This window comes from Euprymna scolopes, chromosome 23, assembly GCF_053919585.1.
Source record: "Euprymna scolopes isolate OS-2025 chromosome 23, ASM5391958v1, whole genome shotgun sequence".
In the NCBI taxonomy this organism is placed as follows: Eukaryota; Metazoa; Mollusca; class Cephalopoda; order Sepiida; family Sepiolidae; genus Euprymna; species Euprymna scolopes.
Window position 1 is genome coordinate 116,104,961 of NC_136504.1, and position 16,843 is coordinate 116,121,803.

General features: G+C 30.5%; 1 protein-coding gene across 16 annotated transcripts in view; it reads right to left on the reverse strand.

Annotated features, from left to right (window-relative positions):
- Nucleotides 1-16,843, reverse strand: part of LOC145246151 (pleckstrin homology domain-containing family A member 1-like) — a 394,476-nt gene that overhangs the window by 45,995 nt on the left and 331,638 nt on the right. For all 16 annotated transcript variants that reach the window (XM_080108016.1, XM_080108017.1, XM_080108015.1 and 13 more), the window contains 5 exons: nt 12,582-12,698; nt 11,587-11,706; nt 5,535-5,603; nt 3,990-4,051; nt 3,401-3,464 (listed from right to left, as the gene is read on the reverse strand). In XM_080108016.1, the coding sequence (XP_079964142.1) occupies nt 3,401-3,464; nt 3,990-4,051; nt 5,535-5,603; nt 11,587-11,706; nt 12,582-12,698 (432 nt within the window). The remainder of the gene's footprint in view (nt 1-3,400; nt 3,465-3,989; nt 4,052-5,534; nt 5,604-11,586; nt 11,707-12,581; nt 12,699-16,843) is intronic.

Genomic DNA, 16,843 nt, shown 5'->3' on the forward strand with positions numbered 1-16,843 from the left:
ACGCGTTTAGAAAATTCTGCTCTTAAGCGTGCATTATGTGAAAGTGTTGCTGACGAGTTAGAGTTACGGAAACGTAAAACTTTCCATAATATTGATGATTTAGAAAAAAAATTAACGTTTATAGATAAAAATTATTGGACTTCTATTAGGCAAGACAATACCATCATTATATGCCATATAAAGAGATGCCCATGCCCAAAAATAAAAATGTCTATGGTGATTGAACGGGACTTGGCCGTTAGAGTATTCTGTAGTGATGTGGAAATGAGTGCTATAGGGGAGTATAGAATTCCTAAACATGTAACAAAGGAAAATACTCTGCAGATTTTGATGGAAAATATGAAAAAAAATGGACATCGAAGAACAGGAAATGAAAACTTCTAATACAAGTTCTTTATTAAAATTAATCTTATCATTTTTGCTATTAGTGCAAGATGAATCATTTAAATATTTTAATGCCATTAAGTTCATATATGAACAAATTAACATAATGACAATGAATAAGGTTAATTATTTGAGTGAAATGATGGTATTTTCTTCCTTATTATATAACTGCTCCCCTAGAGGGTACAGACTGTTAAGAGACACTAAAAATGTAATTTTACCATGCTATTCAATCATTCGAAGATTAACCCTATCAACTTCTATGAATCCTGTCATTGAACAACACGATAATTTTCTCATGTATATTAAAAGTAAGTTCAAGTTACTAATGCAGAATGACATCACAGTATCTTTACTTGTTGATGAAATACATCTCAAACCTTATCTTGATTATAAAGGTGGTAATATTGTTGGCTTAGCTAACAACAGCAAGGAACCTGCCACAAGTGCATTTGCTTTTATGCTTAGCAGTGTATTCTCACAATATAAGGATGTTGTGCATGTTATGTCAACTAAATGTCTTCTAGCTGAGAACTTATTTGACATAATTAAACGTGTAATAATTAGCTTAGAAGATATAGGGTTTAAGGTATTATCTGTTATAACATAATAATGCAATAAATATTCAATGTTTTAAATATTTCTGCCTTAGTAACTTTGTTTATACTAACATTTGTTTGAACTGAATTTTTAACTTATTGTTCGTTTTTCAGTTAAACCAATTGTTCGTTTTTCAGTTGAACCAATTGTTCGTTTTTCAGTTGAACCAATTGTTCGTTTTTCAGTTGAACCAATTGTTCGTTTTTCAGTTGAACCAATTGTTCGTTTTTCAGTTGAACCAATTGTTCGTTTTTCAGTTGAACCAATTGTTCGTTTTTCAGTTGAACCAATTGTTCGTTTTTCAGTTGAACCAATTGTTCGTTTTTCAGTTGAACCAATTGTTCGTTTTTCAGTTGAACCAATTGTTCGTTTTTCAGTTAAATCAATTTATTGTACTTTTTCCAGTTTTGATTTTTAAAATATTTTATTTTTGATTCAAAAAATATTTATTTGTTCATTTTTATTTATTTCTATTGAATAAACTTCAGTTTCATACAAATCAAATCGTATTCCTTTTCTTTTTAAACTTTTTAACAACTTATCTCCCTTTCAATTCGTTTTTTGTTATTAATATTTTTATTATTAATATTGGATGAGTTTCAGTACAAAGTATCATGTTTATCTTTTTTAATCCAATTTTGAAGTTTTCTAACGCTTTCTGTAAAAAATGTCTGCTCATTATCGACAGTCTGTGTTCCACTTATCTTGCTTGCTAGGACCTATGGCAATGATGTCATTTTTCAGCTGACAGGCCATCTATGACAATGGTCACGATTATACAATCATGTTTAAGCATATCTTACGACCGGGCTTCGAAATACCTCAGTATAAAGAGTCCCCATTATCCCCCAACTAAATGTATGTATACCCTTATTAAATAAATGATTCATTCTATATATACCAATATATAGTTTTTGTGAATCCATTTTCCACTCCTATTGTCTCCTATATATATATATATATATATATATATATGAGTGTGGCTCAGAGGCTAAGGAATGAAGGTGGAGAGTTGTATGTTTTGGTTTTGATTCTAGCTGATGGCATCCAAGTCATATATATATATATATATATATATATATATTTTTTTTTTTTTTAATTAGTTTTGATCTCAGTACTATATATAAGGTTCAATATAATAATCGATATAGAATTGTTTCTACAATTATAAGTACACAATCTGCATGAATTAAAATATATTTAAGTGTATCTTACGACCGGGAAATGCCGGGCAGCCTGCTAGTGGTATATAAACCCTTGTGGGTCATTTAATGGAGAAACTGTTTATCTTTTTTATTTTTTACATTAAAAAAAAAAAAAAAAAAAAAAAAATACATAATCAGTTTGAACTCATACCGAAATACAGCTTTTTCGTATAAATATACTGTGGAAATTGTCTCATTTCGAAATAGAAATTTTACCTGATTTTAAAAATGGAAAATATGGCATCAATAGAAAATAAATTCCCGACAAATTAAGTACATGCCACAATCAGAAATTAAATTCATGAAATCTTCAGCTTAAAATTCTACCAACCGACCTATGAACTTCCTTATAGAAACTTAATCATAAAATAATTATAACTTTTTACGACGTCATAAATTTATCGTTTACATCACGTTTCAAAACATGAATTCAAATTGAGCGATAATAAAAAATAATGGGTATACCTTATTAGAAATTGGGTCAAAGTGCTGACGTTTTTACCAACTAAACATTTACAAAACTTTCAAAAGGTTGATTTGTATGGGTATTCAGGTCAGTTTTGAATGAATATCATATTTAAAATTATTGCAGACAAATATTTTTTATATTAAGATCTTTATAACTAATGGTTTTCATGGTCGCCATTTTTTTTTTCACTTAAATGTGCAAGTTTGCTTTGCTTTTTGTGCTCTAAACAGAAACATTCATTTCGAAAGCTTCTTAAGTTAAAACCAAAATGGCAAACACTTAGAAAATACATGGAATAATAAAGAACTACTTGTTAATGACAATTTGAAAATGTGATATTCATTTAAAACAGATCCGAATACCCTAAAAATCAACTTTTGAAAGATGTTTGGTTGGTATACATCAGTACTTTGACCAGAAATGGTTTTAATAATCCAAAACAATTTTGCTTTACCAACATATTGTCATTAAAAACAATATATATACTAAAATTTGGGCATGTTAAAAAAATTTATTATGCAAATGAATGCCACCTATAAAATATCTAACTACAAACGCAAGTTCTTTTTTTTTCACTGAAAATCGAGTGGCCAATGCGTGAAACAGATCACACACTTTAAAGTTGATAACCCTTCATTTTTTTTTTTTTTATTTCTCTCCATTGTCACAGTAAGCAACATTAAATCTGTCTTCATATTTTAAACCATGTTTTTTGTTTTTATATATAAAAACAAGTACTTACTTGTACATAGAAAATTCTTTTGGAGGTAAGTACCTCAAACAAATTGTCTCTATCAGGATGGATTCTGTAAAAAAAAAAAAAAAAAAAAAAAAAAAGTAAATAAATAAAATAAAAAATAAAATTTGGATCAAAGTTAACACCTTTATACAACCTAACATCACAAGTGCATTTGAGAAGTTTTATTACCACACAAGCAGAAAGGCCTGACATATAAAATCAGCAGTAGGTTCTTGGATATGACAGGGGCGTTCGAAATGAATGTTTCTGTTTAGAGCACAATTCAACCACGATACATGACTTTTACTATTTAAACTTTAATTACAGAAATTATAAAAATGTTTTTATAAAATCAACAGTAAATTCTCTACAGTGCAAGGTAGACTGCTAGTATAATAAAAGGGGAATTTACATAGCTTGTTTCATCATTATGTCTTAATTTTCTTCGGTTTGTGTCCATTTTTTTTTTACAACTCAACATTACCTTTATATATATACACACACTAAACAATGCTTGAAGCAAACTACATTAACCGTTGCTTAATTTGGTTTTGTTGACATCTGTTTGTGAAATAAGATAATTGCAATTTACCCTTGTGATACTTTGACTTCCAATAAATTACTTTTCGGTATCGTTCGTATTGGTGATAAAGACTGAAAAAAAAAAAAAAAAAGAAAAAAGAAATCTCAATTTTAAAATGATATTCAAATATAAAGACATTTTGAATTATTTTCTGTTTTCATTATACGAAAGTATGAAAATATTAAAAAAAAAAAAAAAAAAAAAATTAAAAACAATTACAGGATGTGAAAGGTTGTTATTTTATATCTATAAGGAGATTAGAGAGTGAACCCTGAATTTACTTCAACCTCGTAACTAGTATTGGGACGATTAATCAGAACCAAGAAATTCTGAACCATTTGGGGTATCGAAATAATTGGAAAATTGGTGCATATGTTTTTATGAAAAAAAAAAAAAAAAAAAATTTTTTTTTGTTCAAAAACTTAATTTTCCATGGCTAGATAGGATGACAGAAATAAAATGGCAAAATGATAGAATGATAAATATTTATTAATTTTAAAACATTTTCGAAAACATATGCACAAATTGGTTTTCACAAATTTAAAAAAGGATTGGAAATTGTATTATAATTTAAAACAAAATCGGTAGTTGTATCAAAATCAGGAAAAATATTAGAATCGTCCCATCACTTGTAATTCCCTTGTTGTCCGTTAAATTCTCACATTCCATGAGCAATGTTCATGACAAAGGGAGAAAATTGCTGTTTTCTGGGTCCATCTAATACTTGTTAACTTGAAGCAGTAATTTTTTTAGCTCCTTACATCAAGTGGCTTCATGCCTTGTCTGGAGTGATTTATTTCCATTGAAAAAAAGAAAAAAAAAAGAAAAAGAAAAAAAAAAGGAAAAGAAAAGAAAAAAAAAGAAAAGAAAAAAAAAAGAAAAGAAAAAAAAAAAGAAAAGAAAAAAAAAGAAAAGAAAAAAAAAGAAAAACCTACTAACCTACAACCTTCTTCAGGTGAGTATAATTGAACCTGGGAATCACGCTCAGTCAGTCATGACGCAATAGATAAAATTGTTATATTATAATCAGTTTAGTGACAGTCTTTCTTAGGTTGGAAGTTCAATCCTCGCTAGAGGCTTCTTATAAATTTTTTTTTTTTTTTCAAAATCAATAAAACAACTTTTACGAAATGTATTCATTTAAAATTGTGCCATTTTAGTCATCAGGGTAACATAATTGATTTAGGAACAATTCATTTTAAAGTCAAAAATTATTTTTTATACTTTAGCTACATCAGATTAATCACCACTCACCATCTTTGTTGATCGGATGACCTAATTTTTTTTAAGTGTGTGAAAACGATACAGGAACACAAAATACCTTAATGTATTATATAGACGAAACATTTTAGTCCATTCAAAAATGATAGTGCATTGACTTAAAATATGCAAAACTGAGGATTGAATATGGTTCATTTTTGCATTAAATGCTAATCCCTATCAATTTCTAATTATGGATACCATAATACTTAATTTACTGCACCATATCATAAAGATCCATACAAAATTTCAGGTAGATCAGCCCAATAGTTTGAGACAAAGTGGAATACTTACATGCTCTGAATGATAATACGAAATGCCTTGGTCTGTGAGTACAAAAAATCTCCTCTTCCAATTTTTCCGCTGTAAAACAAAGACATAGCCTTACAAATCAAATTAAATTTTTATTGTCCTCTCTCTCTCTATATATATATATATATATATATATATATATATTTAGGCAGCATATTCTCCTTTAAGCATATATTGTTAAACAGCACAGCATTTTCTTGTTTGACAATTTTCCGTTTTATTTTTTCCAGTTTTTGAATAATCCTTCTTAATGTATATAAAAAAACAAAAACAAAAAAACTGTCCAATAAATTTGTATATAAATAGCCCACATAAGCCAAAAACGATCTTATAGTACGATGTAATTTTAAAACCCGACCTTATCATTCGACGTAATTTTAAAACGACTTTTTATATAACCAGCCAGACGATGGCGGAAACGCCGAAAGCGCTCGCAGACTACGGAACACTTTTACATCATTTTACATATAACACAAGAAGGATTATTCGAAAACTGGAAAAAATAAAACGGAAAATTGTCAAACAAGAAAATGCTGTGCTGTTTAACAATATATATATATATATATATATATATATTATATAAAATAGCTGCAGTATTCCAAGTTCAGAATATTGGTACGCCTTAATACCAAGATGACTACTTAAATATGCAGCGCTGGATATTCTATTAAGTTTTTTTTTTTTTTTTTTTTTTTTTTTTACAAAGGCATCACCACATTATCAAGGCCCAGAGGCCACTCAAGGATAAGGGTTAAAGAGTGTACAGTAGAAGTTGGTCAATATAGTAATCATTAGTAATGAAAATTTGGTAAATTTAATAACTTATATGGAACGGCTCATCAAGAACTTATTTACTTTAGACTTGAACAAAACCATATTGTAGTCAGCCGGAAAGCAGGAAAACGGAAGACAATTCCACAGGCGTGCAGTTCTAAGAAAGAAGCTTTGTTCATGGAATCTACGTTTAGGTTTAGGCACAGATAAAGAGTGGGGGAAATTATTGATAGTGTTTACAGCTAGACGAGTGTTTCTTGTGAAAGTTTGGCGAGGGGGGACCATAGATTGAAGCTCAGTTGAACACTTTCCATGAAAATAACGATACATCAGAGACAAACTCGCAACATCTCTTCTGTGAGATAGAGGTTGCAAGGAGGAGAAAAGGACATCTCCTACGAGGCTACGAAGTCTATTTTGAACTCTATCAAGGCAGGACAAGTTCTTTCTAGCAGCTCCTGCCCAGATGTGGCAACAGTATTCCATCCTTGGACGTACCTGGCTCTTATATAGATAGAGAATAGCATCAGCAGTGAGATATCTACTGGATCGATAGAAAGATCCCACCATTTTTCCAGCGGCCTTGGCAACAGATTTGATATACGTGTTCCATTTAAGATCAGGAGTAATGGTCAAGCCCAGAAGCTTGTCAAAACTTGAGGCCTCCTGAAGACGAGAGCCATTCATTTCAATTGATGACAAATGTGGATTAGAATGTTGATGATGTAAAGAGAGAAGCTTGGTTTTAGATGCATTAAAAGTAACCAGCCACTCCTTTCCCCATTGTACTACGTGCTCAAGATCAGAGGAGAGAGAATTGGAGAGAACTTGCTCGTTTACTGTCTTAGATGTGGTACCATAAATGGTAGTGTCGTCAGCATAAATGTCTACAAATGATGTTACTTTTTTTCTTACATTATATTGTTATATATATTTCTTTCTATGCAAAAAAATTTATATTTTTCTAGGTTGGTTGTTTGTGTTTTATCAACCCTTTTCAGGTTATTTAATGCTGAATCCAGTGATTTTGAAGAAAAACTTTAATAGAATATATTTTTTTTTTCAAGTCAGTTTCTATATAACCAATAGTTGGGACCCTAACAGGTACTACCACTCTGGGTCAGAATGAACCTGGGAGCAATGGCAATTAAGGGGTGGCTCCACACTCCCCAAAGCCTGCAAGCTGGGGCCTTACCATTAGATATAGTTTAAGGTCATATCAAGGACCTATTTTTCTAGGGAGTATACGCACAAAAAGATTCGATATTGACATAATAATTGATAGTTTGTACATAACGAAACAGATCCGTAAAAAAAAAAAAAAAAAAAGTGCCAAAGTTTGGACATGCTGAAAAAATTGTTTGGTAACAAAAATAAAAATTTTAAACTTGGTATACAGCAATACTATTATGTTATATATTATCTGTTAGGCACTTCTACATTATTGGGATGAGATTTTGTAGTCGATTTATGGAGTTTTCAGATAAAAAAAAAAACAATGCTTTTAACTGATTTTGTTTTTGTCAATTCTAATAAGTTACAATGGTATCTTCCAAATTATACAGCCGAAATTACCTAAATATTAACTGAATTATTAAACAAATCAGCTTTACCGAAAATTACCTCCCTTTTAAACTCTGTGTCTTACGATCGTTTTCATCAAATTGTTTTTTATTTTCTTTAATAAATAATTTTCTACCTTATCGATTTGTCATTTTTTGATATAATCATCTTAAAAATATGAGGAATATGTAGATATTGTTTTCATGTGAAATTCAGTTTTACTATTACGAAATTTTGTCCCAATAGTATAGAAGCACCCTCTGTTATAGTTAACTAACATTAAGCTTCTAAACTAAAAGGATTGGTATACATAAAAGACTAGCCTGGGTTCCCAGCGTTGCCTGGGTGTTTGGAGGTGTGTGTTGAGAAAAAAAAATGTGATAGACAGGCAGGCTTGAACCCATACCGCAAAGGAACAAAACAATGTGACGTCTTTGCTGTTGCGTCCATCGTCAAATCGGAAGTGGCAAAGGTTTAAATTAAGGCCAGTCAATGGAAAAGAGTTGATGACTTTCGAAAATATCAGTGAAAAAAAGCAACTCCTCCCTGTAGAAAAGTGTCCAGTTGAGGGTGAAGGAATTAATGTTTTAGCCAATTTTTCGATATTTGTCGTCCAAAGGGTCGAGCTTCAAAACGATACCGATCTCATGAAAATCCGTCGCCTCTGTTGAAAGTTTTTATGAGACATACAAACATACATTTAAACAGACGGGTGAGATTTATGTTATAGATGAAATAATTGAAAAACACACACACATTTTATATATATATATATATATATATATATATATATATATATATATATATATATATATATATATACACTAGCAAAAGTACCCGTCGTTGACTGGGTTCAAAAACAGCGTACAGAAAATGGACTGATTTATGAAAAGGAAGGGTTGTAATGACATAGCTTCGAATTTGGGGGTATCAAAACCAAAGCAAAATATGATGAAAGTAAAAATAAAAAAGATAAACCCCATAATTTATTATACCATACCTGTTCACACTGAAACACTTATCACAATATTCTGTGGATCTATATTAAAAACCTTGTTAAACTTTGTGACATATTTCCATTCTATGGAGGTCATGCTTGAACGAACACCCCATAATTTTATTATACCATATTTCTTCAAACTGAAACATAATTATCAAAGTATACTTACGCAGATAGATATGAAAAGTCTTTATTAAAGTTTGTGCCTATTTCCATTCTATGGAGGCCAGGCGCGAACGCAAACCCCACAATTTTATTATACCATCCCTATTTAAGTTAAAACATACTTATCAAAGTATTCTTATGTACATCTATATCAAAAACACTTGTAAACGTTTTTTTTTTAAATTTTTTATTCCCATACTTTGTGGACCAGGCACGAACGCAGACCCCACAATTTTAATGAACCACTGTTCTGCCAGATCAAACATACCCATTCCTGTGTCTTGATACATCTTCTATCATATGTAATCAGTTTTTTAAAATAGTCAACCCTATAAGACCAGACACACACACACACAGACATTCAGCTTTATATTATAGATATATATAAATATAAAAATGGTGGTATGGTTTAGTTTCCTACATGTAAATCCACCAAAACTCTTGTCTTGATCAAAGAGTGCTCAATGAAAAAACGGGGCATGCTTATAGTATGTTTATACAAACATTATTTGCTACATATGTGCATACATGTTTCTATAGTGCCTGTTTTCAGAGAGCCTATTTTGTCTGGCCAAAATATAATTTTCAAGACCAAAATCAAGACTCATTCTTTTTATATAAAAGGTTTAAAGCCAAAAGGAAATCTTTCTTCTTGCTTTGATTTTGGTATTAGAAGTGATATTTTGTCCTGACAAAGTAGGCTCTCTGAAAAGAGGTCCTACAAACATGTATGCACATATGTAGTCAATAATGTTTGAATATATATATTAAAAAATAAATATGCAATAGTTTTGTCAATATTAACAGCAATCAATTTAAGTAATTACCATATATTTTGGCGTACAAGGTAACCATCAGATAAGATGAGGTACAATATTGGAGAAAATTTTATCAAATTTATGATATATCAGTTGTATAAAACGACTGTTACATTACGAAACCACGTTTGTTTAGCTTAGGCTAGAGATTGCAACACCTGGTATCTTACGAAATATTGGTTTTTAAAGATGTTTTTTTTTTTAACTTTAAGTGTTGCTTTATATGCTGAAGTATACGTTAACATATACCGTAATTAAAGTGATTTGATAAAAAAAAGATAAATTACTAAAATCAGAAATAATAATGAAACGCTTATCTTTTGGCGATTGTGTTTCTCTCACTGACAATCTTCCAAAGCTCAATACGGAGTGAAAAATATCTTTTTAACTTTTTTTTTTTTTTTTTTTTTAATAAAACGAAGTTAAATTATTTAAACAATAAAAGTTTAATAGAGCAATATACTTTTTTTTTTAATGAAGGCAGTTAAAAAAAAAAAAACCTGAAGAAATTAGAATGTTTATACCTTCAAATATTAACAGAAAATTTGTTGTATATTTAGAATTACACTTATTTAAAAAAAAATATACAGAAAATCTTTGATTTATATACTAGTCATGAAACGGAAATGTCATATTCCAAAAATCACAAGGGTTTGGCTAGTAACTTTTCTATTTGGCTAGTAAACAAAAATATTTAGTTGTTGAAGGTCAACTAAAAATAAATTTGTCCATAGATCCCTGATTCTTGACATGTGAATTCTCAGCTGTATTTAGTGTCTAACACTTCTTGCATACAAACTGGTTATCCTCTCTCAATTTATTAGCAATTCCACTAAACTTGTATTCAATGCTTAGAAGTGCCACAAACGATCAAATTGCACCAGACACCCTTTTCCAGTGACCATTACAACCACTGATCATCACTTTAGTCTTGGTAATATTCACTCTCAGGCTTTTGATTTACAATTATACATATTTTATTTTACAATTATATATAGTGTAACCCGAATATAAGAGACCCTAATATAAGAAAAACGTATATAAAAGATTTTCGCTGTCCCAAATTAGAGCCTGTGTTAATGTACAGTGGAACTTAGATATAAGAGGTCTCCTATATCCGGGTTACACTGTATAAAAATATAAAGAAATTGTTAAAGGGTGGAGGATATCTAACACCCTTGCCCCCCCCTCCTAACCACTCCTGGATTCAACATCGTCACCCGCACAAAATAGTGATTCAGTTATACAAGTGTAAATTACGAGATCAAAGGTTTGCTCTTAATGTTTGACAAATAATAGTTTGTGTGTTGAATTAAAATGTGATAATTTCATTTGCAGTCACTTAAATTCTTGTGACTGGTGACAATCAGATAATGCCGAACATTTTCTTTTTTTTTTTTTCACAAGAGTCCAACAATATTTTCTCAAGTCTAGGCTGTTATTTTTATTATTATTCATCTAAGTGCCTGCCACTCCCACCTGAAAAAATATGTAATTGACCTCATTAAAAATGTTACAGACTCTTCTTAACCTTTGGTGAGGTCAAACATCATTTATACTTATTGTAGAAATGTTCAGATCTCTTTGAAGAAAAAGGAACCAGATAAAGTTCGTTCACATTGCAAAAATACTTCAGTGATTACCACTTGGAGAGGGAGAGAGAAATAACCCAATCGTGTGAGAAAATTAAATAATATTAAGAGGGTCATCATACCACTGCCCCTTGCTTGACTGCATAACCAGACTTATGAGCTGCCAGGTGACACGCAGGTATACCTCTTCCCATATCGTTGTCATCACTGTCCGTACTGTTACTCATCTCATCTGCACTCGTCTGCAAGTGAAAAAAAAAAAAAAAAAAGATTAAAGAAAACAAAAAACACCACCACCAAAACAAAAATTCACCAAAACCCCCAAAATACATTAAAATAATAAAATTATCAGAATGAAAAAAAAAAAAAAAAAAAAAAAAAGATTAAAGAAAACAAAGAAACTTGATATATGGGACATTCAGATCTAGGGAACAAGATCAATTTGATTTTTAGACGGAAAAGTAGCTGCTAAAGTGGTCAAAACTGAAACTTAGTAGGCATAAGTCAATGTAACATGTATCATCCACGCATGCACAAATATACATTTGTATGGTTATCTGTTAATTTGTAAATTTTTTATATTCATGCATCATTAGCTCAGATGGTAACGAATACTACTAGAGAGCTAAATGTTTTGGTTCCAGCTGATGGCACCCAAGTTTGTTTTTTTATTTTTAAAATATGAAATCACTACTATATATTGGGTACAATATAATAATCAATCGAAAATTGGCTCTTTAATAAAAAATCTGCATAAATTAAAATATATTTAAACATATTTTACAATCAGGCAACTTTGCGTGGCCTGCTAACACACACACATACACATATCTCTACAATTATGTAAATGCAAATTTGTGTGTGTGTGTGTGTGTGTGCGTTCGTTCCTTATAGACTCCGAAACGACTGAACAGATTTTCTTTAAAATTTATAGTACTTTAGTGTATAAGTCTGGAAGTGATCTTAGTTAAATTTTATCTCAGACTATCCTCGATAGTTACCAATAATCGAAACCGTTATTTTGATTTATCTATCATCGGTAAAGCCATTTTTTTCATGTCGTCACTTAGCAACAATGATAGAACAATGGGCCGATAACAATGGTAAAACAACATACCACTTGGGCAATTTTACACACCACTCCACCAGCCACTTGTGTTCTATAACTGCCTTGAGACAAATCACCATAGTGCCACTCCATCGTTTCCTGGTTGTACACCTCAGACTTTGGTACCTAAAGACATAATAGAGAAAATGATAAAATAAATTTACATGGATAACAAACTGTGGCATGCACAGGGGGAGGGGAATCAGAGGGAACAAAAAAGGGGGGGGGGTCCAATCATGGTCAAACTATCTCTCTTTCTCATATTTCTCGGTACTAGGACTTAGACTAGAGTCTTTGAGGTATACGGTCCGCTAGCATCATTTGACCTCTGGTCACAACGTTAGGTGAAATAACGAACACAGTATTAGAAAAATAAATGTTTGCTCATCTAATCTTGGATTTGATCATCAGATTTTAGCCGGCGTAACCTCAGACCTTCAGGTGTATGTTAAGAAACTTTCGGATTCAGATCTAAATGAATTTATTCATGTCAATATTATGGATTTTTAACTTTATTTATCAACCAACTAGACTAGTTTTGCCAGTTCATTATATTTAGCATATGTGCATGTATATATTAGTGATGCAATGATTCCAATGCAATTCCCGATTCTGATTCTGTATAAATCTCTAAATAGTTAACTATAGAGTTGTTATTTTTTTCCAGTTACCATGGAAACATGCGTTAAATGTGCAGAAAGTTTTGCTTGTGTGGGTGTGTGTGTGGGGGGGGGGGAAGAGTGATGTATAGATTTTAGTTTTACTGTGTAATTTAAAAATCAATAAATATTATCATTACTACCAGCAGTGGAAGATTTTGTTTTAAACAAAATCAAATAAAATAATTAAAGGAATCGTTCTTGGCATCGGAAAATTTTTACGATTCTCGATTAATCACCCCAACACTAATATATATATATATATATATATATATATATATATATATCTTTCACCAGACTATCCATTCACGTGTGATCACCTTTTTCTTCACTTTTTTTGTTATCAAGTAAGATCTTTGACTTACTTGTTTCATCAAATACTTTTGTATGCAAAATCCGATCCCGCATTTTGCTAATTCCTACCCTCTGATGAGAAGGAAAGTATTTCTTCGAAACTCCGCCGATTAAGGACTATCCACTTATCAAGTGTTTCCTTTTCAGATTGAATATGTTTTTAACTCTTTTTCAAAGTGTTTTTTTAACATGTTTTATTAACTGTTTACTCGTATTATAAGCTCTATCTCCTATTTGGTTTTACATCTGGCCGAGATAACTTTATAAATATTAATTCTTTAATATTTATAATATACTTTAGTTTTACCACCTTGGATCAATTTGGTAAATTTAATTGTAATTTTTATTTTATTTTATATATATATATATATATATATATATATATATATATATATATAAAACGTAATTTTACATTTAATTGAAGGGTATGATTAAAATAATTTAAATGTTGAAAATGTTTACTTTATAATAAATGTATAAGGATTAGGGATTTAAATCTCAAATGTAAGTGCGATAACTTGAATTATTCAAGGTAATTATCTTGTTTTGCGGTTTCAATGGAAAAATTACATAGATTTTCGACTTTATTTATTGACCAAATTCACTGATAGAATTGTCATGTGATTATATTTGAACTAGCATGAAGACCTGATGTTGTTGGGGATAGAATGAGGATTAACGAAAGTTCCATACTTCCAATACTTTTATATTGTCATAAAAATTTTTTAAATGGTGAAATCACTCATCGTCAATCAAATCGATTGTCTGCTCTAGTGAGGGACCCACCGCAGTTCACCGAGAAGAAGCTTCACATGCCTACCCATAGTGTCTTAGTCCACAATTCATTGACATTGCACTGTAGAGAACCTACTGTTGCTTTTATTAAATCATTTTTATTCTTATTTTATTAAAATATTTTTAATGGTTTGGATTAAAATTTTAAATGCAAAAATCAAGTACAATTGTTCAATCGTGCTCTAAACAGAAACATTCATTTTGAAGTAGAGGCATGTTCGAAATGAAGCATCTTGTTTAGGGCACAATTGAACCCTGATACTTGACTTTTACGTTTTAAACTAATTAAAGTCATTATATAAAAATAATTTCAGAAAATCAACAGTAGGTTCTTTACAGTGCAATGCAGACTACAGTATATTGCAGACAAAGTCACCATCAGGAGGTACGTGAAGCTTCCTCTTGGTGCACTACAGTGGGTTGCTGACTATAGCAGGCAATCAATCAAGCCAAAAAAATGGGTGATTTCACTGATTTTGATGACAAAGTGTGGAACATTTGTTGATCCTCATTCAATTCTGAGTAACGTCAGGTCTCTCTGTTAGTGTGTGTGTGTATATATATATATATATATATATATACACATATATATATAGCAAAAATGTTAATTAGTAAAAATATATATATGTTAATTAGTAAAAATATATATATATATACACACACACTTCAGAATAAAATCATCCAACAATCAGCTGGTATGGAAATGTGATAAGATTTACAAGATATTATTCGCAATAATATTAATATGTTTATTAATAAACAGATCCACCGGACCTATATATAAAAAAATTTTTTACCGGACCCATTATATAAACAAAGTTTGGATCATTTTACTACACTGTTTTCAAAGACATTCACTTCGGATTTTACTATGCAATTTGGATGTTAATTTTTTTATTCTTTTCTTTAACTTCCCTTGCTATATGACTTAATTACTCAATTTTTAATTGTGATTTTCCAGGTCTCACTGACTTTAGCAAATAAGGTGCAAACCACTATATCTATTTGCTAATATTTTCTCCTCTGAAGAGATGGTAGACATCAAAATCCTATAGGATAAGGAGTTAAAATATTTAAAATGTATTCTTTGTCTTACATAGAATAATAAAAATCTTTTGATCTGAAACTCAAACATTTCACGTCATAAATTTTAAAATTCATTGAATGACTAAAATTTGATATATATATATATATATTAATGAAAACAAAGGGGTGTAGTGTTTATCCGATATACACAATGGTGGTTTGTTTTTATATTAGTTTTTTTACATATCCAATATGTTTTCATTTTTTTATTTGGCAATTTATAGCTATAATTGCGGTTTCCTTTAATGCCTTAACTAGCAAATTCTAGCATTGCTACAAATATAATTTGCTGATTTCTTTATGTCCTCTGATGAGAAGAATAAGGATAGCATTCTTTGAAACTCTGCAGAATGAGGACTTTGTAAATTGTTTTTTGGAGTATTCAGTCGAACAATAAACTTTGATTGTAAAGTTCAACTTAGTTTTAATTCTCTTTCTCACACACACACACATATATATATATATATATATATGACATTTTCTAAATTTCAGCTTTCTTTACTTTCAGCATATGTTATTTGTTTCTCTTGTTATCAGTCTTTTTCTTCTGTGGATTTGGTTCCGCCTAAACCGTTTCGTTGCTCTTTCACTCACACTCCCTGTTCTTATAGTTCTTGACAACTTCCTTTCTTTCCATGATTTCAATAGAACCGCTTCATATTTGCTCCTTTTCAATGCAGCTTGATTGCATTCAAATTGAACAAAAAGCTATTAATCATCAAATGATCATCCAACAACTGGCAAAGGAAGAATTGAGTTCTGCAGAAAATAGAATTCACTCACCCTCAAAAAGCTAATCACTTAAAGGGTGAAATCGTGAAATCCAAAGGGAAGAAACGCAAAGTTAAAAAAAAAAAAAATTCTTTTGAAACTCACTAAAACGACAAGCCCCCCCCCCCACTCTATCTCGCCACAAAATTAATACAATCGTCTAATCAACATGAAATAATGAAAGAGAAATTATTTTAATTTGACATGTATTCCTAACGGAGATTTGGTATCTGTCTGAAACCGAACTTATACTATTACTTGTATCAACTGTATTATGCTCAGTTCAAGAGGGTGGTATAGTATTTGTTCTGTGATGAGACTATCCTCCTAGGAATTACTTTCTTCTTTAGGGGGGTAGTGTAATATTTTATGTTGTGATGCAACAATCCTCCCAGGAATTACCTAGAAAAGTTAATTTTTTTTCTTTAATGGGATCGATCCCTCGTATTAACGAGGGATCGATCCCATTATAAAAGCAACATAAGAGATTCATGAGTGATCGACACTTTCGGTTAACAATAACAAAATGAAATAAAATACTAAGCCTTCTTCTACGAAGATGTTATTCTAACAAAGTTAAAAATAAATATTAAAAAAATAAATCAA